The sequence below is a fragment of the Aedes aegypti genome, chromosome 3 (genome assembly GCF_002204515.2).
Source record: "Aedes aegypti strain LVP_AGWG chromosome 3, AaegL5.0 Primary Assembly, whole genome shotgun sequence".
In the NCBI taxonomy this organism is placed as follows: Eukaryota; Metazoa; Arthropoda; class Insecta; order Diptera; family Culicidae; genus Aedes; species Aedes aegypti.
Genome location: NC_035109.1, coordinates 39,082,339 through 39,110,123, shown reverse-complemented (window position 1 = coordinate 39,110,123; position 27,785 = coordinate 39,082,339). Strand labels below are relative to the sequence as shown.

General features: G+C 34.9%; 1 protein-coding gene across 2 annotated transcripts in view; it reads right to left on the bottom strand.

The window, feature by feature from the left end:
* Positions 1 to 27,785, bottom strand: part of LOC5580264 (nicotinamidase) — a 255,502-nt gene that overhangs the window by 42,855 nt on the left and 184,862 nt on the right. For both annotated transcript variants that reach the window (XM_021855789.1, XM_021855788.1), the window contains exon 4: positions 20,178 to 20,282. In XM_021855789.1, the coding sequence (XP_021711481.1) occupies positions 20,178 to 20,282 (105 nt within the window). The remainder of the gene's footprint in view (positions 1 to 20,177; positions 20,283 to 27,785) is intronic.

Sequence of the window (27,785 nt, the reverse complement as noted above, 5' to 3'; positions counted from 1 at the left end):
AACAAATGGCTCGTTAGGTATATGACACATTCCACGCACATCTACGCCAAGATATCAAAAATTCAAACTCTGAAATATTTCCAAAGCTATGCAGAACATGGAAGACAATATGTTGAAATGTATAAAAAACATAAATTTGATTGAAAATACAGTAAGAAACATACCTGAAAAGTTATACAAAGTTTATATAGTTTATTGGTTAGAAATTGAGACATTCAACAACATTTTCATACAAGCCCTGTATCATAGTTTATCAAGTGAAATATGATTGTTTTATCCGTTAACTAGAAGGGTATAAGATGACATTGTTATGTGTGGGTTTATTTTTTTCAAACGAATTATTGGTTCCTTGAAAACGTATTTTTTCAAATAGTCACATTATTATGGTGTCGCGTTACGAAAATTGCCTTATTTTCGACATTGTAAAATAAATACTTCTTATAGAACTCTTATATTTTGGATTCTCTTCCTACTCGTGAAAATACGTATTTCCATAAAAAAAGATTTAAAATCGGACCATTCTTCTAAAAGTTACACTAGGTGCAAAGTTTTGGTGTCGCGTTACGTTAATTTTAACCGTACATTTTCAGGATGAAACTACAAATTTCAAAATACTCGTTCTCAGCAATGCTACAACCGATTTTCAAAATTTTTGATTTTTAGTAGATGGAAATAGTGATACTAGCTTTCAGCGTTGGTACCACCCCACTTAAACCCTCCCCGTTTTTGTAAAATGTGGGTATGTCTGTTTCCTCTTGTTTTTCACTCAAATCTGATCAATTAGCTTTGGTTTTTAATGAACTCGTTGGCTAGTGACCCAAATCTTACCAGACAGGTGCCGTTTAGTGCAGGAATAGTTTTTTACTTGTTGTGGAATACTTGACTTCGATGTTAAACAAAGTGGTTCTCCAGCGGATAATCCGGACTATCCGTAAAAATGGTCAATTCATGAAAATAATGCAGGACAGTGTTTTTTTTTTGCGAACTCATCAGAACTCCTTATAATAAAACGCAATAGATTATTTGAATTGTTCATGGACCCAGGTGGTCACAATAATGGCCTCTGGAAGATCCGGAACATCCGCAAAAATGGTCATTTGGTGAAAATCATCCTAGATCACTGCGCATTTTTTCAAAACATATCAGAAATCAATTACTAAACATAAAGGATGATTGGGATTGTTCTTGGATATAGGTGGCCACTATAAAGCTCTTAAGGAGGATCTGGAGCAACCGTAAAATGACCATTATCTCGTAAAAATCACGTGGTTTTTTCAATTCTTCTGGAGGTCTTGTAATGACATTTGTCTATGTTGACATTCATCTATTACGTTGTATAATAATGAATTTGATTAATTTTGCAATAAACTCGGTGATCAAGGTGGTTTTTAATTATACTTCTTCTTCCTGGCGATACGTCCTCACTGGAACAGAGCCTACTCTTCAGCTTAGTGTTCTTAAAAAAAGACAATTTACACCGTCTTCAGCTAAAGGCTGCACAGACTGAATATAACTAACATTAGACAACGGACACACAGAACGACCAGTGGACCAGTGAAGAATTTTTCGTTTGTCGAAAAGTTTTCTCCGACTGGGGCGGGAATCGAACCCACACTCCGTAGCACAATACGCCGCACGGCTACGAAGCCCACAATATGAGCATATGAGCACTTTCACAATTATTAAAGTGACGATGAATCGAAGCAAAACCTGAAATTTTCAAGAGCACAAATCTGGAGAACCAAACATCCGTTCACGCTGAAAACTTAATCGATTGGTCACTAGCTGGTGGTGACCAATCGATTGAGATTTCAGCTCAAACGGGTGTTTGGTTCTCCAGATTTGTGCTCTTGAAAATTTGAGGTTTGGCTTCGATTTATCTTCACCTTAACTGAGAGCTTTCTTTGCCAAAGTTGACATTTTCACATTCGTATATCGTGTGGCAGCCGCGATTATACTCTATGCCCAGGGAAGTCAAGGAAATTTCCTTTACGAAAAGATCCTGGACCAACCAGGAATTGAACCCAGACACCTTCAGCATGGTTTTGCTTGGTACCCGTGGACTCTAACCACTCGGCTAAGGAAGGTCCCTAATTATATGTGTATTACACAATTTATATGTTCTATAATTAAGGTTTTTTACGTGTTAAAAACACGCACAGTAGTCTAAGATGATTCTTACGATCAATTTTGCGGATCATCCAAAGGAAGTTGTAGTGGTCCATGGGCAATCCCGATAGTATGATTTTATAAATTGATATTTTTTATGATTATTGCTGATTTAGCACCTTTCTGATAAGATTTGGGTCGCTTCTTAAAACCAGACCTAAAACCAGAGCTATTTGATTATCTTAGAGCAAAAAAGTAAAAATGAAACATATTTACCTCTCACAAAAAACGTGGAAGGTTTCAGAAGAATCGCACCAACGCTTAAACCTGGTACCACTATTTCCTTTCAATGAAAGCTCAAATAATCGGTTGAATAATTTAGGAGTTGAATTTTATGAGTTAAAATGTATTCACAGTTTCCTAATAATCTGATTTAATATCTCTTCTGTGCGGCAGAATTCCATGATATTCAGATCACTATTTTGAGACCATAAACGTCCTTAACAATTTTGCTAAAACATGAATCTCAAAATACTACATGGCTACGTTGAAATATTATTGGCCCACTACCTCGTTCAATTACACCTCTGTGCTGCGAAATTCTGAATCCTGCAGACCACCATTAGTAAATCATAAACACCTGCACACGCTATGTCTGAACCAGCAGATTATAAATATATAATGTATATCGGATATTTTCATCATCTTCAAAAAAGATCAAAGGGACGGTTCAAAAATTCAACCCAAAAAAAGTGCAATTACCCCACTGTACAGCAGCTGTACATATTGTTCGTCCCATCATTAGGAAACTTTTATGGTCTTCTACAAGATTCTGAAACAATATTCTTCAAATAATTTATTGAATCTTATTAATAATTTTACCCATTTATCAGATCCATTAACTCCACTGTGTTATTGAATTTCGGCTAGTTCCGACAACCATAAACGTCTGCTTGTCGACTTTGCCGAAAGCAAACTTTTGAAAGTACATCGTTGAAAGATTTTCATAATTTTATTTTTCAATCAAAAGCACTGTACCGGAATCATTCTTCAAAAAATCACAGAAACATCTTAATATTATTGCAAAGAATTTAGTCAAATTTGCATGGTGATCACAGGCGCCATCTACGCTTTTACCAAGCACGACATTCTCAAAAAGTTTCACAGAAACATTAAATTAATTTTTACCAGTGTCGGATTAAATTACTCCACTGTGAGGCAAATAACAATACTAGATATACATTTTTTCCGAAACCTGAAAGCAACATTACCGATTTTATCAATAAAAATAAAAAATGCTTTTTGCGTAACGCGACACCATTTGCAGAACCCTGTTGGAAGATAAACGTAACGCGGCGCTCATAAAACAAAATCAATGATTTCTGCAATTATTCAATATTTCCTTCCAGTTTGAAGTCACACACTGATTCTTATCAATACATAGAAGGATTGCCTAGAGCGAACCCGGATTGTAAAAATTATAGCAGAGCAGATATAGGCGATTATGGAGTAATGTTTGAAAAAGTGCATTTTAGCGATGGTGTCGCGTTACGAAATGCAACTGCTTTTAGTTACCATATATACAGTGTTGTGTTTCAAAATGAATGTCACAACGTCAAGTACATTTAATATGCAAGATATAAAACCTGTTTAATCACATGGTCACAAGGCATATTTCCGAGAACAGGCCTTATTTGATAATGAAAGTCGGTTCCTCGTGGTGTCGCGTTACGCTGGAATGTGTCATATGACCACAATTAGAACGAGCAATATCGATCAAAATAGGTAAATGATCACTACCATTAGGATCATTGATAATTTTCCAAGAAGATAAATGACAAAGAATTGGAACAAAGAGATAAATCAATACATGAATGATGGGCAGGTGGAACAGCAATTCTAGTGAATGAGCCATCATTAAGTATATTCAAATTAAGTTCATCTACTAATTCCATAATCAAATTTCCTCTCCCGTCAGTGGTATCGCTACCCCAAGCTAAATTGTGTGCATTGAAATCTCCTAATATGTAGAATGGAGAAGGAATTCTATCCAAAATATTTCTTATTTGTGATAAAGAGTATTGGGAGGAATATAAAAACAAACAATCGAAAATTCCTTGTTATAATCTTTTATAGTAACAGCAATATATTCTATTGATGAATCAAGAGGTAAATCTAAATATTCAAACTGAATACCATTACGAATGCCAATAAGAACTCCTCCAGATGGAATATTCCTATCTTTACGAATAATATTATATGAAGAAATATGTAATGTTTTACATTTAACCAACCAAGTTTCGTTTAAACAAAATATATCAATACTACGATTTGATAATAATGACTTCAATCTGTCAATTTTAGGAATAATACTACGACAATTCCATTGTAAAATATTGAAGTTTTTGAAATTTATTGAAGCCATTAAAACGAAAATAATGAAGAAAAGAGGGATCCAAATGAATTCAATTTTTCAAGAATACAAGCAAGAAATGGTAAACATTTTTAATCAAATTTTTCCAAAAAAACGTTTATATCTAATAAATCTATTATTTGTTCTAAAATATTCAAAACTGAATTATCATTACTGTCATCAATGTTAGAAGAATTATTAGCATTGTCTTTGGATTTTTTATTCGGAAATGTTTGATCAGCATCTGTTCGTTGAAAACCAGGAATTGTTTTAGAATTAGAAGAAGTATCGAGTGGAGGGAAATTGTTATCAAAAGATGTCGATGGTTGAGGATCACAATTATTATTATATTTAGAGACTAAATTGGCTCTTTTTCTCTTGGTTGGAGGTTTGTAAATAAATTGATTAGAATTTTCATTTAAATTATCATCATCATAATCGGATAATGTTTCGTAAATATTAGCAGAAGTAAAATCACCAGATGCTTTTAAAATTTCTGAATAAGAAAAACGATTTTTAATTTTAATTTGTTGATTAAATTTTTGCTGTTTAGCTGTGTAAACAGAACAATTCTTAAAAGAACTGTGGTTTTGTCTACAATATATACAAACATCAGAATGTTTTTCACATTCTGATGAAAGTTGGGCATCTCCACATTTAGAACATTTAGGTCTGTTAGAACAGTAATTTAAAGTATGTCCAAACAAAAGGCAACGAGTGCAGTGCATTAATTTAGGGTAATAAAGCCGCATTGAATAAGTAACATTATCAATTGAAACAAAATCTGGGAGAACAGATCCAGCAAAAGTAATCTTAATACAGTCGGAATGTACATAATTAGTATCATTTCCATTAAAAGATAATTTAGATAATCTATTGCAATCGAGAATTTTTACAGGAGAAATAGATTTGTTTTTGAAAATACCTAAACCATAATTAATAACATCCTCACAACTTAGAAATTCGTCATACATAACACCACTAATTTCGCATGATTCGCACGGAGCGTATACACGATACGAATTTGAAAATAAATTTGATTCGAGAAGCGCATTTGCGTCCCCGCGAGATCCAAAAACTACTCTTAATTTGTCCAAAGATATTTTCTTGATTTTTTTTTACAGATTTGTATCTGTAGAAATCAATAAAACATTAATTGTTTTATCTTTTTTTCTAAAATAAACCGGGTATGGGCCAAGAAAAGTAGCCGGAAAATTTTTTACTCTAAACGGCTTGGACGTTGTGCCAGGAGGTATAAGATTATCATCCTCTTTAGAATTTGGCGAATCCCCGTCGGTTTCCATAATTGGAAAACAACGGGGCAAACTAATACACAATAAAGAATAGAACACCTACTAATAAGTACAGATAAAAAAATTATAGAGATATAGGAAACAAAAAAATGTGCTCAGCTGAATCCTAATAAAACCAAAAATGCAGAGGAAACTCCAAAGGTTTTCTCCCTGGAAATTCTTCAGGCTTGATAATCAACCAGTTTGAATGAAACGCTTCACAACGATCTCTTGAATTACTTGCATCCAACTGATCGAAAAACTTCTCCTCCGGAACGGATCGCTCTGAAGAACGAAACACTCTCCAAACGCTCGTAAAAATGTTCAAAATGATGAAACGTATATCACAGACACCACAGCATACACGGAAAATGAATCCAATGAATTCTTGAGCAGCTTCTATGGCTCGGGAAATTTTCTCCTCCTGAAAAAGGAAAAAAACTGTCAGGCGTTGAAAAAACTACGTCTTGTCAATTCAAGGCCTACTACAGCAATAGCGTCCATTAATTACGTAACGCTAAAATTGGAAATTGTCGACCCCCTCCCCCCCTCCGTAACGCTTTTTATATGAAAAATTTCAAATTTTTGTATGAATCGTAACACTTGAGCCTCCCCCCCTCCCCCTAGAGCGTTACGTAATTTGTGGATGCCGCCTAAGGTCAAATTTAATTGTCGGTACACTATAGTTTTTGCTCCACACCACATTCGATGCTAGATCAAATTCTTGGTGACCTCCCAGAATCAGCTACAACTTTGCCGGAGATCGTATACACCAGTGGCGCGGGAGGTGGGTAGGACAGGTAGGACATGTACTACGCACGAAAATACCTGGGTAGGACAGTCAAAGGATTGTCCTACCCACGATTTTACAAAAAAAAAAAAATAGATCAGTGGAAAGCTTGAAAAATAAATTAAATTATTTATCATCTGATTTTTCAAGCATATTAAGTTTGTCCAGAAAACTTTTGCGATTACCCAAGCCATTTTCAGTGCATAGAAAAAATAAACTACACTAACTCATGGAATGTTTGCTGTTTATCCATTTGTTATCTAGAAATAGATGAAGACATTAAAACAACCTCAGTGGTTTTAAAGGCAAGCTTTTGACCTAGTTTTGTGGCATTTGTTTAATAAAGTTGTATTAAAATGGATATATATATATATATATATATATATATATATATATATATATATATATATATATATATATATTTATTTATATATATATATATATATATATATATATATATATATATAAAGAATATGAAAGAATGCTTTTTTAATGGATGATAACGAAAGTTAGGTTTCATTGTAGACAGTTGGTCTCTATTTTAATGCTATTCACGAAAAGTCTCTATTTTTCAATGGAAGGTTTCTAAAATATCTAATTTAACCAAAATGGTCTGTAAAATCTCTGTTTCCTTATTCTGCATGCATTGAATCCTGGTGTTAAATTTTACAGGCTCCAAAAACATTCGGAGATTATAACGGGTTCAACAGGAATTTCATCTCAGATTCCCCGAAGAAAAGCATCAGGAATTGTCATAGTGATTTTATTTAGTTTACTTTCAGGGTCTCTTACAGGGATCTACAAAGAAATACTTTTTGAAATTTTGCTACCTGTTCTCCCAGTGATTTTTCAAAGGAAGCTTAGAAAATATATCTCTAGAATTTGATCCAGAAAATCCATGAGAACTTCAAAGCTCTTACCTCCAGTAACTTTCTAAGGTATTATTTTTGTTTTGCAAAACTATCCTAGAATTTCCTCCAGATATTTTTCACTAATCCTTAAACCGAATTCTCCAATTGTTACTCTAGGAGATCGTCCCCAAGATATCTACAGAATTTCTATCAAGAAAATTCATAAAGGTTTAGTCCAGAGTATTTGAAAATAAAATATCAAGGGCTTTTTACACAAGAAACCCTGCAAGAAATCATTTTGTGGATTCTTTCAAGAATTCATCTACGTTTTCTCTCAGAAATCGAAAATTCATTGATGAGCCCAGGAGTTATTTCAGAAAACCTAGTTCATTAAAGGAAACTTTGAAGCTTACCCAAGTTTCATCGGATTTATTTTCCAGAAAAAAAATCCTATGCATTTCTCTGGAGACATTCCTTGAGAAAATCTGGAAAATTACTGGAAGAATTTCTGTAGAAATCTTAGCTGGAATCTCTGGAGCAATTGTTGAAATGCCTATTTGAAGATTAGTATAAATCCTGAAAAACAATTTTAACGGAAATCCCTAGAAATGTCTTGTGTGTTTCTTGAATATTGGAGGATGTCCCAGGGAAATCGATAAAATCTTGGAGGAGTTAGGTCCTTCTTTAAAAAATTTGGAGGAATTCAGATGATTCCTGAAATAATCTTTGGAGAATTTACATTTCTATGGTTCTCCTTGAAAAAATCCATGTTGAGTTATCCTAAACAAAATTCTTGGATAAATTTCCTACAACAATTCGTGGAGATATTCCTTGGAAAATAATCACTAGATGAACTACTTTATTAGTTTCCGGAGTAATATCTGAATATTTGGGAAAATACCTGAAACAAATTTTTGTCAATTTCTACAGTAATACTTGTCGTAATGTCACGAGGAATTCTCAAAAAAGTATTAGATCTTAAACAAATGCCTGCTCTGATGCTATGAAGAATTAAACTCTTATCTACTGGCTTCTATTAGTTTTTGTTTTGTTTTGTTTTTGGTTACTGTTTGGTCTCTTCTCGGCCTCTTTTTGGTTCTTTTATAATCTCTTATTTTCCGTCAAGAGGTCTTCAACTTTCTATTTTTAACGCACGCAGTCGCTACCAGCCCTGCAAAAACGAAAAGCTTTCAAAATCAAGCAAGTCTTCTAAGAATTATATTGTTTCTTCTGTTTAGCGAAAAACTCATCTGAAATATCGTTAGAACGCTTGCAAACAGTAGAATTTTCTCAACTCAACCCAAAACCGACCATAATGTCACTTATACCTTTTACGTTTGAGCCCCTCAAAATTTAATATAGTGATTTTCAACTTCCAGTTCAGAGTTAATTTTTTTTTTGTTTCACAGTGCACAAAATATTTGCTAACGTATGTCCTACCCATGATTTTGAACGTGGACGCGCCTCTGGTATACACATCGGACTTTTCACTAATTAGTTATTGATGTATATCCAATCGGAAATAAAGTGTCCATTTATTTTCTGAACAAGCGACATTGCTGCATCTGGCGTGAAAAATAACACCTTCAAACTATGTTTTACTGCATATATCCAGTGATTCCTGCAGAAGTTTGGAACCGCTCAAACGTCAATTAGGCAGCGTCCATTTATTACGTAACGCTAAAATTGAAATTTTTAGACCCCCTCCCCCCCGTCCGTAACGCTTTTTGTATGGAAAATTTTAATTTTTTGCATGAGTCGTAACGCTTGAGCCCACTCCCCCCCCCCCCTCCCCCTCGAGCGTTACGTAATTTGTGGATGCCGCCTTAGTGAACTCGTGTATTGGTACATTAAGGAAAGAGATGGAAAAATTAAGAGGAGTGGTAAAATAAACACCGCACTTATTACAAAGGAAATTTAAACTTTAACAAACTTTTATCACGGACGGTGAGAGGTAAAATGAACATTTCTATCAATTTTTGTTGACGATAGAAAATGGTGAAAATTTAGTACCGTTTTGACTCATATTCCGAACACTTAAGGCCAACAGTGACTTAAATACGAGTTCTGCAACGAGTTACGTACAACATTTTTTGCAATTTCGTAGAAGATCACTTGAGGGTGTCAGAAATTATATCGGAATGCATTTACCATTATTTCACAATTTCTGAAAAATTGTTGTGTTATGATTCATTACGCAACTCAAAACAGTTGCGTAATGAGAAAGTGTTGCGTAATGGGCTTTAGGACATTTCGTCGAATGACATTTGGTCGAATGACGTTTGGTCGAATGACATTTGGTCGAAAGTACATTTGGTCGAAGGGACATTTGGTCGAATGGACATTTGGTCGAATTGCTTTGGTACATTTATTTTGCTCGAATGACGTTGAGTTGAACGGAAATTTGGTTGAAAGCTTATTTTCAAATGGTTTATTAAAAGATCATTTGGTAAAATTGATTATGTTTTCTAACTTTTGCAAAATTGGTAAGATTACGCATTCTTTGAAATAATCTGAATCATCAATTGTTGTTGAATATAAAACGAGACATTTTATGTAATCTAATTTTTTAATTTCATACATCCTTTTATTTGCAATTTTTAGTTATGCCAAAATCTAGGATTTCAATAATACTTCAAATGAACTTTTTAAGAGTATTTTTTTTTGTACATTAACTGAAATATTTAGCTCTAGTGAATTTATTATTCTTTCAAAATATCATCATTCTTTGAAAAACTGCTCAACAAGTCATTTCGCTACTCAACGATGTGAACATAATATTTTGATTATTTATTATTCTTTTGAAATGTCATCGTTCTTCGTAATGAACTGCTTATCTTCATCTGATGGGAGCATGCGGAGAGAGTACTCGAGATATTTCCGGGTTTTATAGCTTACGGACGTGGTGGGTAAGATTTTTGAATGCGGAAATCAGAATTAAAACGGCAGGAAAAATTTGCTTTCAGGAAGGTTTCGGTAACTTTATTTATGGCCAATCGGCTTATTGTGACTTCTATGTATGTAAGGGAAGACGAGTTGACTGAGGCAACAAAAGTAGGCTTGCTACCATTTATGATCAGCTTATCTCGAATCGCAGAACTTGCCTGAACGAAAAAGTAACATGGAACGTCACAAACGCGAGAGGTTGATCAATATGTTGGGAGAGCGTCCATCAAATTGGATAACTAAATTTTGCTAATCGCATTATAGGTTGTTGGTAAAAAGACTTATACTTCTTCAATTATTCTATCACTCTTGTATTAGCGACAAAATGCTACTCTCGACAATAGTCAGACTGAACGTAAAACTTTGTTTCCATACTATTCAGATTCAACCCCTTCCGCGAAATGTCGGTTCGACAAAATATAATATGTTTTGTGTTGAAACTAAACCTTTTCGACCAAATGTCCATTCGACTAAATGTCCGTTCGACCAAATGTCCTTTCGACCAAACGTCATTCGACTAAATGTCATTCGACCAAATGTCTTTCGACCAAATGTCATAGATTCGCGTAATGAATCATCACAGCACTGGTTTCAGTTGCGTAATGACTATTTTGCAATTTCTCATCGTAATACAATGATAATGCATTGCATCAAATTTAACCAAAAGAGAGTGCTTGAGAAACCCGTCCTCGAAAAATTTCAAGATAGTCTAATTGAGAACCAATATGTTGCAGTAACATTTCTACTTGGTTTTGAAGCAACGTACTATTCAGTGTAGAAAAATGTGTAACAGATATCTGAGGATGTATTTGCGGCGATGTACGAAGAAGCGATTATGTATATGCGAATAATATACGGCAGCCATCAGTTAATTGCTGACTGAATACTAATGCCCGAAGAAAAAGTTGCAGAAATAATATTCATCAGGGAACCAAACAGAAGTAGGTTACTCCGTGCCATACGCTACATTCCGTAATTTTGTTACACAGAAGATCTGTTGAAATTACACAGTTTTTTTTACAGGCAACAGTTTTTTTCACTAATTAACGTAAACTGGTGGATCAATGTTTCTCACATTGATGTGTGAAAGCTTGATCCAATAGAACATAAAAATGAGTAGAAAACTGTCGGTTAAAAAGAGAGGAAAATAAAAGTGTTTAAGTTTAACGCAGAGTATGTTTAACAAAATTCATGCGTGTAGCTGCAAGGAAGACCTAGGAACCCTAATCTAGAAAACTGAAGAAGTATTTTCAAAAACAAATTGTTTAATTCAACTTTTTTTTACGAGTGCCGGATTGTTTCGCGGTCTTCGGCAATATTGTTCATCGTAACAATACTTTCGAGGTCTATCAGTTCCACCGATCAAACTGAAATCTTTCACAGTTGTTACGAGAGCCAAATGCAATCCAAGAAGTGGACTGGTTATCTCACAAACATCAATCAGTGTTGGACTAGACTCAGAATTTCTCATCAGATTATAATCTGCAATTTTCCAAAAAATCATTTCACTTGCATGAAGCATTGATCTATAAAGCTTTGCAATGAATTATAATCAAATTCTTCATATTAGTTTTGTTCTTGGAAAATTAAACCACGGGAATCAAATGCCAAAAAGCGTTGATATACCGGGTACCCCATATACATAAGTCGGTTAAAGGTTGACACTTATTTTGACTTCGATAGGGTTTAGAAAACCTCCATGACAAAGAGAACAAAGCAGCCGAAAATAGAACGAGACACCCTATATACCGTTCTGATTCGAACTCCGGACAGCTTCAAATTCCGGACACTCAACTTTGTATGGGAAAGGTTTCAATTGTAATGTTTCAAAATTTGCCCTTCTAAAGTACCCAATTTGGAGACTCTTTTTAATATTATTTTTCCATAGCAATCCATGAAAATTTACAATGCTCAACTAGCTTTGACGTTTTTCTAATGGCTGCTAGTTTTTATTTTACGATTCAACTTTTCCAACTTTGCTTTTCACGAGCTGTCCAGAATTTGAATCATAGCGTCCGGAATAAGGAGTGAGGTGGTGTCCGGAATAAGAATCATGAAGAGGGCACATCTTTCTATTTATTTAAATTTATTGAAGTTGTGGAATTCAAATCTTTAACTAACAATCGAAAGCATGATAACGCTGAGGAATCGTATAGGTACATTGATTTAATTTATATGCTTTTAAGTGGCTCACATTTCAAAGAGGCCTCAAGTGTCCGTAATATGAATCAAAACGGTAAGTTGCATATCACCAACAACAAAGTAGAACCAATTTTCCTACCACTTAAAACCCAGACAGACTAACGCTAATTCATGCTAATCTACCCTTTAGTGTTAATGTTTCCTTCCTGCCGAGAACCCACGATTATTACCACCATCAATTTGCATCTATTGTTGATCATTTGTGTATCCTTTTTCAACACGTTCCGTCCGTACCGTCAGTATAGTATAAGTAATGCCCACAAACTGGACCGGAAAGTCCGGCCATCGTCGGAAGCGCACTGCAAATGAATCGACTTCCCACACGCTTCCTTGGGCCAAACCACAGACATTGGCAACCATCCGATACCCGACCGGACGGAAGAAACAAGATTATGTTAGAATGTGTTTCCATGATATGGTTTTCATACCACTAGTTATAAAACATGTACCACCAAATAAAACATTTACACAATCAATCGTATTATAATTTTAACAAAATTATTACATAATTTGTTACAAGGGTGAAACAAAATATCAAAATGTCAAAAATATTTTAACCTTCCAGTCGTCTCGTGGTTTGCCACCGTCATAACCACCACGCTGCTGTTGTGAACGAAAAGCGAAGTTTTTTCAACAGTGTTGTACAAAATACAACAGCGCGACGACTGAAGTGTTAAAAAAAATCTATCACAAAAAATATAACAAGTTAGGAACAGAAATAGACAGAAATGTGGTATAATCTTGTTACGTGATCCGGGTCGGATAGACGATAGAGTTGTTTTCTTTGCGAGTGAAAAATGAAGGTAAGAACGTTTTAAGATACTGCCGACCGAGCACTGATTGACTGTGCAGTTTGCGAGGTCGTGTCTGCCCCGTCTTGGAAAACATCGTGTGCTTTTGGAAATCAAGATAAGGGAAACCGAAAGGAGGAGATTGGAATTTGCACGGAACAGATTAATTCATTATAATTCATCACGCAACCGGAGGGGATCCTCTTTCTAAACTTTGGGGAGTCGATGCAACTATATGGGATGGCCTTAAACGCATATACGTCTCAAGATGAAACTTCAATAGTCCACCTGACGTTAGTGCTGTATTCTATATATTGTAATGAGCATTGGGGTGTCTCACAATTGCACCCTGTCAGAAAACTATTGGGCTAATTCTCAAAATGGTAGATGTTTGTATGAGGAACTCTAAAAAAGGCGTTTTGAGCCATTTAAGCCTATTAAATCTGTTTGAAACCGTTTAAAGCCGATTTAAGCCGTTCTAAGCCGTTTAAATCCGTTTAAAACCGTATTAAGCCGGTTAAACCCGTTTTAAGCGGTTTAAACACGTTTTTAGCTGTTTTAAGCCTTTTTAAGCCGTTTAAAGCCGTTTAAAGCAGTTTAAAGCCGTTTTTAGTTGTTTTAAGTTGTTTTAAGCCATTTAAAGCCTTTTTAAGCCGTTTTTAGCCATTTTAAGCCATTTTAAGTCGTTTTTAGCCGTTTAAACCCGTGTCAAGCCGTTTAAATCCGTTTCACGCCGTTCAAAGTTTTTTTTAAGCCGTTTCAGGTCGTATATACTGTTTTTAGCTATTTTAAGCCGTTTAAAGCCGTTTTAAGCCGATTTTAGACCATTTTGAGCTGTTTTTAGCCGTTCTAAGCTGTTTTAAGCCGTTCAAAGCCTTTACAGGCCGTTAAATGCCATTTTAAGCCGATTTTAGACCATTTTAAGCCGTTTTAAGCCATTTTTAGCCATTTTAAGCCGTTTTTAGTCGAATAAAGCCGTTTAAAGCCTTTTTAAGCCGTTTGAAATTTGATATATGGATTTTGGATTTTGGATATTAAGCCGTTTTAAGTTAAACTGCTTAAAACGGCCGTCGTTTTTTAAGCCGTTTAAAGCCTTCTAAGCCGTTTGAAATTTGAAATTTGGATTTTGGATACTGGATATTGGATTTTGGATTTAAAGCCGTTCAAAACCGTTTCAAGCCATTCAAACAGATTCAAACCTTTCAAAGCTTTTTAAAGCCGTTTCTGGCCGGTTTATGCCGTTTATACCGATTTTAAACCGTTTTAAGTTGTTTTAAGCCGTTTAATGCCATTTTTATACGTTTCAAGCCGTTTTTAGTCGAATAAAGCCGTTTAAAGCCTTCTTAAGCCGTTCGAAATTTTAAATTTGAATTTTGAATATTGGATATTGGATTTTGGATTTTAAGTCGGTTTCAGCCATTTTTAGCCGTTTAAACCCGTTTTTAGCCGGTCAAAGCCGTTTAAAGCACGGCTTTTAACGTCGTTTTAAGCCATTTTAAGCCATTTTAAGTTATTTTAAGTTATTTTAAGCCGTTTTAGGTCACTTTTAGCTGTCTCAAGCCGTTTTTAGTCGAATAAAGCCGTTTTAAGCTGTTTCAAGCTGTTTTTAGCCGTTTTAAGCCGTATCAAGCCATTTTTAGCCGTTTTAAGCCCTTCAAAAGCCGTTTAATGCCTTCTTAAGCCGTTTGAAATTATGAAATTTGGATTTTGGTGTATGGATTTTGCATTTTGGATTTTGGCCGTATTTAAGCCGCATTTCAGCTATTTTAAGCAATTTTTTATCCATTTAAACCCGTGTCAAGCCGTTTAAACCCGTTACACGCCGTTCAAAGTTTTTTAAGCCGTTTCAGGTCGTTTATACCGTTTTTAGCTATTTTAAGCCGTTTAAAGCCGTTTTAAGCCGATTTTAGACCATTTTGTGCTGTTATTAGCCGTTTTAAGCGGTTTTAAGCCATTTTTAGCCGTTTTAAGTTTGTTTTAAGCCGTTTCAAGCCGTTCAAAGCCTTTTCAGGCCGTTTAATACCGTTTTAAGTCGTTTAAAGTCATTTTAAGCCGATTTTAGACCATTTTTAACCGTTTTAAGCTGTTTTAAGCCATTTTTAGTAGTTCAAAGCCGTTTTTAGTCGAATAAAGCCGTTTAAAGCCTTTTTAAGCCGTTTGAAATTTGAAATTTGGATTTTGAATATTGGATTTTGGATTTTAAGCCCTTTTTAACCCGTTTTAAGCCGTTCAAAACCGTTTTAAGCCGTTTAAACCCGTTTTAAGCCGTTCAAACCCGTTTCAAGCCATTCAAAACTTTTTTTAAGCCGTTTCAGGCTGTTTTATGCCGTTTTATACCGTTTTTAGCCGTTTTTAACCGTTTTAAGCTGTTTTAAACCGTTTTAAGTTGTTATTTTTAAGCCGTTTTCGTTAAGCTGTTTTAAGCCGTTTTAAGCTGTTTTAAGCTTTTTAGCCGTTTTTAGCCATTTTGAGCTATATTAAGCCGTTTTAAGCCATTTTAAGCAATTAAATGCCGTCGTTTTAAGCCGTTTTATATCGTTCTTAGCTATTTCAAGTCGTTTTAAACTGTTTAAACCCGTTTTAAGCCGTTTAAACCCGTTTCAAGCCATTCAAAGCTTTTTTTAAGCCGTTTCAGGCTGTTTTATGCCGTTTTATACCGTTTTCAGCCATTTTTATACGATTTAAGCCGTTGTTAGTCTAATAAAGCCATTTAAAGCCTTCTTAAGCCGTTTGAAATTTGAAATTTGAATATTGGATATTGGATTTTAGATTTTAAGCCGTTTTAGCCGTTTTAAGCCATTAAAAACCCGTTTTCAGCCATTTTTAGCCGTTTAAAGCCGGTCAAAGCAGTTAAAAGCCGTCGTTTTAAGCCATTTTAAGTCATTTTAAGTAATTTTAAGCCGTTTTAGGTCACTTTTAGCCGTCTCAAGCCGTTTTTAGTCGAATAAAGCCGTTTTAAGCTATTTTAACCTGTTTTAAGGCGAATGTGAATCGAAGCCAAAGTTCAAATTTTCAAAAGCACGGATCTGGAGAACCAAACTTCCGTTTAAGCTGAAAACTTAATCGATTGGTCACTAGCTGGTGGTGACCAATCGATTAGGTTTTGAGCTCAAACGGATGTTTGGTTCTCCAGATTCGTGCTCTTGAAAATTTGAACTTTGGCTTCGATTTATCTTCACCTTAAGCCGTATCAAGCCATTTTTAGCCGTTTTAAGCCCTTCAAAGCCGTTCAATGCCTTCTTAAGCCGTTTGAAATTATGGAATTTGGATTTTGGATTTTGGATTTTGGATTTTGGATTTTGGATTTTGGATTTTGGATTTTGGATTTTGGATTTTGGATTTTGGATTTTGGATTTTGGATTTTGGATTTTGGATTTTGGATTTTGGATTTTGGATTTTGGATTTTGGATTTTGGATTTTGGATTCTGGATTTTGCATTTTGGATTTTGGCCATATTTAAGCCGCATTTTAGCCATTTTAAGTCGTTTTTAGCCATTTAAACCCGTTTCAAGCCGTTCAAACCCGTTCACGCCGTTCAAAGCTTTTTTAAGCCGTTTCAGGCCGTTCATACCGTTTTTAGCTATTTCAGCCGTTCAAAGCCGTTTCAAGCCGTTCAAAGCCTTTTCAGGCCGTTTATTGCCGTTTTAAGTCGTTTAAAGCCATTTTAAGCCGATTTTAGACCATTATAAGCCGTTTTAAGCCATTTTTGCCGTTTTTAGTCAAATAAAGTCGTTTGAAGCCTTCTTAAGCCGTTTGAAATTTTAAATTTGGATTTTGGATATTGGATATTGGGTTTTGGATTTTAAGCCGTTTTCAGCCCTTTTTAGCCATTATAAGGCCTTCAAAGCCGTTTAATGCCTTCTTAAGCCGTTTGAAATTATAAAATTTGGACTTTGGATTTTGCATTTTGGCCGTATTTAAGCCGCATTTTAGCCATTTTAGGCCATTTCAAGTCGTTTAAACCCGTTTTACGCCGTTCAATGTTTTTATAAGCCGTTTCAGGTCGTTTATACCGTTTTAAGCTATTTTAAGCCGTTTAAAGCCGTTTTAAGCCAATTTTAGACCATTTTGAGCTGTTTTTAGCCGTTTTAAGCTGTTTTAAGCCATTTATAGCCGTTTTAAGTTTGTTTTGAGCCATTTCAAGCCGTTCAAAGCCTTTTCAGGCCGTTTATGCAGTTTTAAGTCGTTTAAAGCCATTTTAAGCCGATTTTAGACCATTTTAAGCTGTTTTAAGCCATTTTTAGCCATTTTAAGCTATTTTTAGTCGTTCAAAGCCGTTTTTAGTCGAATAAAGCCGTTTAAAGCCTTCTTAAGCCATTTGAAAATTTAAATTTGAATTTTGAATATTGGATTTTGGTTTTTAAGCCGTTTTAACCCGTTTTAAGCCGTTCAAAACCGTTTTAAGCCGTTTAAACCCGTTTCAAGCCATTCAAAGCCTTTTTTAAGCCGTTTCAGGCCGTTTTATGCCGTTTTATACCGTTTTTAACCGTTTTAAGCTGTTTTAAGCTGTTATAAACCGTTTTGAGTTGTTATTTTTAAGCCGTTTTCGTTAAGCTGTTTTAAGCCGTTTTAAGCTTGTTAGCCGTTTTTAGCCATTTTGAGCTATATTAAGCCGTTTTAAGCCATTTTAAGCAGTTAAATGCCGTCGTTTTAAGCCGTTTTATATCGTTTTTAGCTATTTCAAGTCGTTTAAAGCCGTTTGGATTTTGGATTTTGGATTTTGGATTTTGGATTTTGGATTTTGGATTTTGGATTTTGGATTTTGGATTTTGGATTTTGGATTTTGGATTTTGGATTTTGGATTTTGGATTTTGGATTTTGGATTTTGGATTTTGGATTTTGGATTTTGGATTTTGGATTTTGGATTTTGGATTTTGGATTTTGGATTTTGGATTTTGGATTTTGGATTTTGGATTTTGGATTTTGGATTTGGATTTTGGATTTTGGATTTGGATTTGGATTTTGGATTTTGGATTTTGGATTTTGGATTTTGGATTTTGGATTTTGGATTTTGGATTTTGGATTTTGGATTTTGGATTTTGGATTTTGGATTTTGGATTTTGGATTTTGGATTTTGGATTTTGGATTTTGGATTTTGGATTTTGGATTTTGGATTTTGGATTTTGGATTTTGGATTTTGGATTTTGGATTTTGGATTTTGGATTTTGGATTTTGGATTTTGGATTTTGGATTTTGTTTGGATTTGGATTTTGGATTTTGGATTTTGGATTTTGGATTTTGGATTTTGGATTTTGGATTTTGGATTTGGATTTTGGATTTTGGATTTTGGATTTTGGATTTTGGATTTTGGATTTTGGATTTTGGATTTTGGATTTTGGATTTTGGATTTTGGATTTTGGATTTTGGATTTTGGATTTTGGATTTTGGATTTGGATTTTGGATTTTGGATTTTGGATTTTGGATTTTGGATTTTGGATTTTGGATTTTGGATTTTGGATTTTGGATTTTGGATTTTGGATTTTGGATTTTGGATTTTGGATTTTGGATTTTGGATTTTCAAGAATTTTTCTTTGATTTCCATAATTTTTGAATCTAGATTGTTAATGTTCAAATGCATATCTGATATTCTGATATAGCGCAAATAGGACATATATGCAACTCTGAGTCCATTCACTGGTTTTAGTAATCCAACCAAATGTACGGAATCCATCCAGCGATCGACATTCCCCATGCTGGCTAGAGAGACTCATAAATATTCATCCGCACCATCTAGTGCAATAGTGGAGGCGGCACGGTTTTTAGGTGTCCTCTGTCGTTCAATTACAAAACCAATACGGATTTGGGCGAGAATATCGTCGAAACATTCTAGCGGTTTCTGCTTTTGCTGGAAGCAAGAATCCATCCGGAATAGAGTAAAAGGTCAGCTTTCGGTGTGAGTTGCAGGTGTAGTTTGCATATCCTGACACGGGAGGTTTATTCCCGAGAACATAAAGCAAACAACCGGCAGCCGGTTGGTGTGCTGTTCTGTGGCAAAGTTTAGATTCAAATCAAGTTGAAATAACACAGCTTCGCAGGAAGAGAAAATACCTACAATTCCCGTGTGCAACGAAGTTCAACAAAAGAGTGGAGTTCTGTAGAACGGAGGTAAAGGTACAGCTAACTCAGATGGAGAATTGTTTGCGATGTAAATGTAAAAGCATAAATTTCGCTGAGTTTGGACATTTTTATATGTATGGTATCAGCTGGCAGTAAACGTGGAAAAGTTTTGCATGTGCGATGAAGTGCTAAACTTGAATATTTCAAAACGGAACAAAGATCTACTTTTTTAGTTAGCCTTGAAGTAAATATCTTTGGAAATCTACCTAGGAATCTGAACGAAAATGCAAATTCAAGAAAAATCCTAATGTTTAATATTTAAGAATAACTATGTATCTTATAACCCAAAAAGTTTCATCAGGTTTTTCATATGTTTATGAAAGTTCTTTCAAAAATTTTCTCATTACGAAATTATTCTTTTTCCGTCGGGTAACCATTCGAATCTTTTGAATTCGAATGGAAATACCCAAGGAAATATTTGTACCAATGTTGACGTAGGTAATTCCAGTTCCTTCTCTTCAAATTTTCTTCCTACGGGTAACATGCCTTTGCCACCGCAGGTTACTTCATTTTTTTTCTATTTATACCGCTCATTAAGCAGAATTTTTCAGAATATGAATTATTCTGAATTTATATATACAATTTTATATACAACTATTGATGTTTCTTATAAATGTGACTTATGCATTTCAAACCTTCATACTTTCTTTTTGGCATAACACCTACCTCCAACCCATTCTGCTGAGCACTGCAGTTGCTGATATTCAGCGATCCACTGATGAAATCGTTCTGGACGTCCACGATGAGAAAGGCGCTGATTGGTCGTACAATCTGGAATGATAAACGAACAAGGAAACTGAGTTAGCTTACGGTGGGATAAACTTCAGAAATTGTAGAAAGCAGGGGTTCCCGGTGCCCATCCGATGCACGACCCATGCTGGATAAAAAAAATATGAAATTATCAATTTTGGTTTGCTCTGGACAAATGTGAAATTTGGAAAAGCATCGATATTGAACAATACAATTTGGTAAAACTTTCGTCTAAGGATTGGGTGTCAAGAATACAAGTTTTACGATATAAAATATTAGCCATAATTTGAGAACCGCCAGCAGAAGGGATCTGCTCTACTAGCCAATATATGCGTCATCCATGTAGGTCACGTCCCATCTCGAGAAGACGGGCGCACAGATGAATAATGGAAGTCAATTCCGAGAACGGAGAATGCACAATGGATGAATTACGAATGCATACTGCATTTATCATAATCAGAAAATATGTCTTCATTCAGTCCTCGGTGCAAAGAAGAAAAAAGATGCATCCAATATGTGACCTGTATGCGAAGAGCACATAAGGTACAGCGGGGTAAGTGGATCATTTAACTATGTTAGGTATGAATACTTAAAATTTGACAATGTTTCGAACCATTGCTTCTTTTCAAGTCATACACACTTAAATTTTGTTCGCGAGCTCGGCATTTTTAAATGCTGAGTCAACTCGGTTTCTGCCCATTTTGCTGAAAACCCAGCTAAAAAATAATTTTAACCGAGATTCGGCAGCTCCTGAAACTGAAATCTCGGTTAGTTCAACATTTTACCCGTATCTCGGCAATATTGTAAGCCGAGTACCAACGTTAACAACGTTTTCACTGAACTCAGTTGGCTTGAATGCTGATTAGAGTGTCCATCCCGGGACATCCCGGGACAAAAAAAAACCCGGGATTTGACAAATTTCGGGATTTTCCGTTTCCCGGGATTTTATTTCTGACATCCCGAGAATCCCGGGATTCCCGAAATGTACGTAGAATTTGATGAAAACCACTAAATTTAAAAGAAAATAAATGACATTTTTCCTCACTATCAACTTTACTTGATAAAGTAGAAAAGCAGAATGAAAGAGAAATTATTTTCTTGTAAATATTAATTTACCAAGTATGAAACACATATTTTTATTTGTCTAATTGCAAAGCTTTAGGGTAATTCGCTAATTGTTGAACGCTACCGAAATGTTGAACGATCTGTACAAACCATGTTAAAACAGGAAATTCAACCATTTTCAAAAAGTTTCAATAAATTATACAGATTATTTTGTAAGTTAGCTGTACTATTGGACACAATAAATTTAATTAGCACATCAATTTCTGAAACGAAATATTTATTGAAAATTTTTATCGGTAGGTGGAACGAATATTTCAATTCTCTTAAAAAATAACTTAAGCTGGGGCTGCTATGAAATAAGCTGTGTGGTAAAACATACTACGTATATTGGGTTAAGCATCTATTCACGATATCAGTAAAAGTCTACTTTAGTTATTTTCTAAACATCCGTACAATTTACTCGTATCTATTAATTACATAAAATCATTTTCAATTGCACTTTCGTTTCACGTACATTTTCCATTTGTTGAACACTAGCATAACATGGAAGGCTTGGTTTCATCAACAGTATTGCCAGATTTTTTATTTTCGTACCAAACACCTATATTGAAATGGAATATTGCATTACACAATATAGTATTGTTTTTTGCTTTAAATATCTGTTGAATAATTATTATAAAAAATCCTATAATGGTGTATGTTGCAATGTTGAAAAACGCGATTCAGAAAAGTATAATTAATTGCATCCCATTCCCATAGCCATTCTGATTCTTTTTTTTTTTCGAATTTCACTATCTTCACTATGGCATCAATGCCATCACCGTTTGTTTGTTTACACCATGATTGAAATTACGCATCGGCAGCCGATTTATCCGGAGTATAACCTCAATCTCGCGATTGATGCTGTAATGTCGAAAATAGTGTACATTCGGAGAAGCCGCTAAAGTCTATGGAGCGTCGTAGGGGACGATTCACTTCCGTTTCAGCCCAGAGTGGTCAGGGAAAGTGCTTCGCGGACCTAACCCTGGCCTTACAACCGACGAGGAGCGCGAACTTGCAAGTTGAATGAATGCGGGAGTAAAACGGTCAACATTTAGCGACAATCGTTCAACATTAGGATAAGATGGGTTATGTATGTGTTCAACAATTGGGTATAGAACTATCTTTTTAAATATATATTTTTACAATTAAAAATGGACATTACCGTGCTAAAAATGTTACAGAAATAATGTTAAACAATCGTCTACGGTGTTGAATGCTTTTTTAGCAACCTTTGTATCAAAATTTCCATGAAAATCAAATAACAAAAAAACGTCTATCTTAACCGTTCAACATTTGGCGATTTACCGTAATGCTTTTCTTTTCAACATTAGCCGTTTTTATACGCCTATGTTGAGATAACAAACTTGAAAGTAAACCTAAACTGCCGCAAATCGCAATTCAGTACCATCTGTGAAAAGTAGGTATTGAGAAAATTAACTGAGAAGTTTTCAATCTCGTTTTCTATACAAATATTCTAAAAATTCCAGGATATTCGAACATGTTTCGATCCCAATAAAACTTTTCACTCTGTTGAATACCTTTCCAAGAAAAATATAAAGATGAATAAACTACGATTATTTTTTGTGTTACACGATGCAAAAATCTGCAGTGGGACTGACATGCGTTTACTTTACATTATGGGACAATATACCTAATGAAAACTGGTATGAACTCAATTTTGACCAAACTTCAGACATTAATTTTCAGTAATTAACTTTCAGCATGATCTTCAATACCTTCAATGATCTTTAATCGTCTCTTTTTTTCCTTAGTTTTTATGACTTTTCAAATATTTGAAGCAAATTGATTTAAAATTATGACTTATGTTTTTATCATATTTCCATTCATAAGTGTTAAAGAGAATTTGAAAAAATCCATAGCAAACCCGTAATTAGTCAAGCTAAGTTTTGATTTTTGTTAGGTTACTTCTATTAAATATTATCTGAAATGTGATTTGCCATAATTAACATACTATTTTGGAAAGTTCTACTTTCTGTTCAGTTGATTGAAAAAATAATGTATTTTTAAATTCGTATTTCCATTTTAACCAGAATGCTAGTTTTATTGAAAATTAGACAAATCCTGGAATCCTGGGATTTCCCGGGACAAGCATAGATTTTTGTCCCGAATCCCGGGACGAGCAAAATGGCCGGGAAATGGACACTCAACCGAGTACCAATGTTAACAACGTTTTCACTGAACTCAGTTGGCTTGAATGCTGATATATCGGTTTCCATCTAAGTTTACCGAGATTCTCAGTATTTTGTTTTACCATCTGCCATCTTGTTTTCATTTACATTCGGAAAAGTGCAGCGGTTTTGTGCATACGTAGAAAAGTAGTGAAAATATCGTGGAAAAGTTTCTATAATTAACCAAGTGCCTGAAATTATAAGTCTGGAGGAAGTTAGATTGTACGAACTCTTCTGTAAGTATGCTCAAAGTTGTTGTTTTTTATGTAATTTAGTATACAATGTCGTTCGTTTTCTGTCGGGAAGTAATTATGGAATAATTAGTCGAATTTTAAGGACATGTCAATAATTATTTTCAAATATGACTTATGGGCAGCCCAAAGCATTGCTTAAAAACACAAATGTAAACTAAATAAATTAAGAATATATTCTGCGGCCAAAAGTGCCTCAATAAAGATTGTTGTTCATTTTTACTGAGATTTCAGTTTGTGAGATGCCGAGATTCTCAGTTTAACACGGTAGCTAAATTATTTCACAGAAACCGAGTTAATCAGCTAAAACTATTAAACCGAGATGACTGCCGAGCGCTCGGCTGTGCGGATCTCGGTTTCCGAAAGCCGAGTTTCGGCATTTTATTCTAAGTGTGTATTCTCACGATCACACTAATACTACAGTGATATCTCCATTAGAGTGGTTCAAAAAATCGTTTTTGCTCCACACCGCTCATTCGATTCTAGATCAAATTCTGGGTGTCCTCCAAAAATTTGAGCTCATTCGGACGAAAACTGAGACTGCACAAGCTCTTCAAAATTTATATGGGAATTACTATGGGAAAAGCGAGCAATTCATTCAATCGGTCATAGTGTTTGCCCATGGGATCTTGAAGATTAGAGCAACGTTGATACTGTAAGATACATTCATCAGCTACAACTTTGCCGAAGACTGTTTTCAAATCTGTTGACGCTGGCTGCACTGCTTCAAGCTAGATATCAACCGACTCCTTTCGGCTGACCCGCAAAGCTGCTCTGTCAAACGAATGTGGTGGCAGTTCCATGACATGCAACGATGACAAATCAAATTTGATATCGAGATAGTTCAGCTCTATAGCAAGTTAATCTTGAATACTAAATTCTCTATATAAAGAACTCTGCATTTCCCTTTGAATTTGCTTAAACGTAAGGCTAAATGAATTTAAAACCTACAGCTAATAAAATCTAATTAAAACTTATTGTAGTTACAGTATTTAAAAGGGGTTAAAACTTAAACTATTGTGAATTAGTTAAAACACACTATATTTCTAAAAGTAAGTCATAAAACATGTAAAATGTGTATCGATTATCAAACAATATTAACAATAATTACAGTCGAATTAAAACGTCTGAGACGGTGCGAGCAGATTAAGTTTGATAAGGTCAAATACCCAAAGTGTAAGTAATGCAAGAAATGTATATGTAACCTTAAATACTTAACATCTGGTTAAATATATTTCCAGTTTAAAGCCTTTGATACACCACAATTCGTGTGTTTTGTACTGCTAAGAACCCGGTGTCTGGTTCTTATATCTGCTCCCCGATAACAAAATCGGACGCCTCAGTAATTAGTTATTGTTTTATATCCAGTCACAAATTCTTCAGCAGTGCTCATTTAACTTCTTAACAGGCAACATTGCTGCACCTGGCGTGAAAGATAGCACGCACAAATCATGGCTACTATGTTTTACTGCATATATCCAGTGATGCCTGTAGAACAGTCCAATAACTATAGCCAAAGTTTTACAACTTATTCAAAAATCAATAACTAATTACTGGGGCGTCCAATTTAAAAACGGTCTTCGGGAAAGTTGTAGCTGATGAATTTATCTCACAATATCAACGTAGTTCTAATATCCTAGAGCACATGGACGAACACTATGACCGATTGAATGAATTGTTTGGTTTTCCCATAGTTATTCCCATATAAACTATAAACGGCTTGTGCAGTCTCAGTTTTCATCCGAATAATCTCAAATTTTGGGAGGCCCTCCCCTAGGATGTGTAATCTTGCCGCGAAGGGTGGGCTTACCCCATTAGCACTTATATGGGAAGCAAAGACATGTCCAGTCGTGGTGGTATCACATCAGGAAATATTTGTTTAATGCCGCGTCATCAATCATCTGGCATAGATGCATCAATCTTACGGATGTGATCCAACGGTTATCCTGTTACCAGGCATCGGGGTAACAGGAGCCGTAGCCACGATTTAATGCAGATAGGTTAGATTTTGTTCAAATGGTTATAATATTGACTAATGAGGAGAATGACTAAGGATCCATCGAGTAGAATGTGACACAAATGTTAATTTGTTATGCTTCTCTCATTAGAATCATAATAAAAAACCATATTTGTTGTGTTGGTATCATAAAACTACATCAACTTCATTCTCGCAAAATTTTAATAGGGCTTAGGCGCGATGAAGCTTTATTTTGTCACCGAAAAGTGGATCCTGACAATAAAAAATGACTTTCTATTTCTTTATTATTTCTAGCATAGTTTCTAACACATAGAAATGTATTTACGACGATTCTGAATGAAAACAGACGAGACCAGATTTGAATATGAATAGATGTATAAAACAAACTGATCAAAATCATTATTGACCAACATGACAAAAGTAGTGAACTTAAAACATTAAACTTGTCCAAGTACTAATAAACATGTTAAAAGGACCTTTAGCAATACTGACCAACGGGACTGAGGAAAAACTAGATCAACAGTCAACACACAAAGTTTCCGATGTCGTTGGCTATAATCAGCGATGTAGTCAAACGTAATTCAATGATAACTCACTAAATCCTGTTTATTCCTAATACTAATAGCTTTCTTTCTTTCTTTCTTTTTATGTATAACTAACAACAACACCATCACGAGGGAGTAAATTGTCAATCGTATGTATCAAACGTCGTGTTAGGAGCCGAAGATCAGCACGGACATGGATCGAATTAACTTCAAACTGAGGTAAAAACGATCCATATGCGTTGGTGGGTATACTAAGAAAGGGGTAAGTAACATTTTTAACTTTTAGCGAACGCATATTGTATACCATTTCAGCCCCCCTACATATTCACTCGCCCGATAATACCGTACCAATAACTTTGTCTATCCAATGTGTAAACTAACATGAGATATTATATCATTTTGAGAAGACCCCAGAACACTAACAATAAGACGAACATACAACACATCGCTGACCAAACCAAACGAATTTACAGTAAATTTTGATTTGAAGCTTCTTCTCATATTAATTATCTACAAATTGGATTCGGTACTACAAGTTGGCAACATAGACAGTCATTTCTCCTAGAAAAGTATTGTATTGATTAGCATTCCAGTACGACCTTCGGAAAATAAGACTGTTTAGAACCAAACACTTCATTCATATTTCGAAATTTATTCATATAACACATCACGTTTCAGACTAGTAGCATAAACGACAAAAATACTAGAGAATACATGACATACAATGACGAGGCACTTAAAATAGTTCTTGTTCGCGTATAGATGGAAGCACATTTCATGTTTTTACTTTAATAACCTTCATTCGGGAAAAAGGATCTCCCTATCGCTATCGTTTGATATTCGACCGCATTCTATATAATTAACATTTTCTGTCTATCATTGTCAAAAGATGCTTGGAGATGACATCTGTTCTACAATTTGTCAACATAGACTACTACAACATAGCTCTGTATGTTATTTCCAAGAAGTGCATTCATTAATAACATATATTTTCATGTCGCTTCTCCATGCGTAAACAAGAATCCGATTGCTCAGAACTAAAGGCTGACTATACAAACATGACTACAGGAGGGAAACTGAAGCAAAAACAATTTAATAAAACTACTTCTGCACAATATTCAAACAAAATAGTGTTAAAGCGGGCAACATAGCCTATTCCGACTAAATATTGGCAAAAGTAGAGGTAAAAATTTGCACTACGGGGTCCAGCACAGACAACGAAGCTGTCATGCAGCTCCAGCTGAGCACACCATAAAAAAAAATGAGCTCAAATTTTGGGAGGACACACAGAATTTGATCTAGAATCGAATGAGCGGTGTGGAGCAAAAACGATTTTTTGAACCATGAACCTCCATGAGTCGATGTTCCATTACTCGATATCGACTCATGGAACCATACTAAAACATGGTTACTATGATGGTCACTAGAAGCAGTTTTCCAAAGGATTGCTGTTC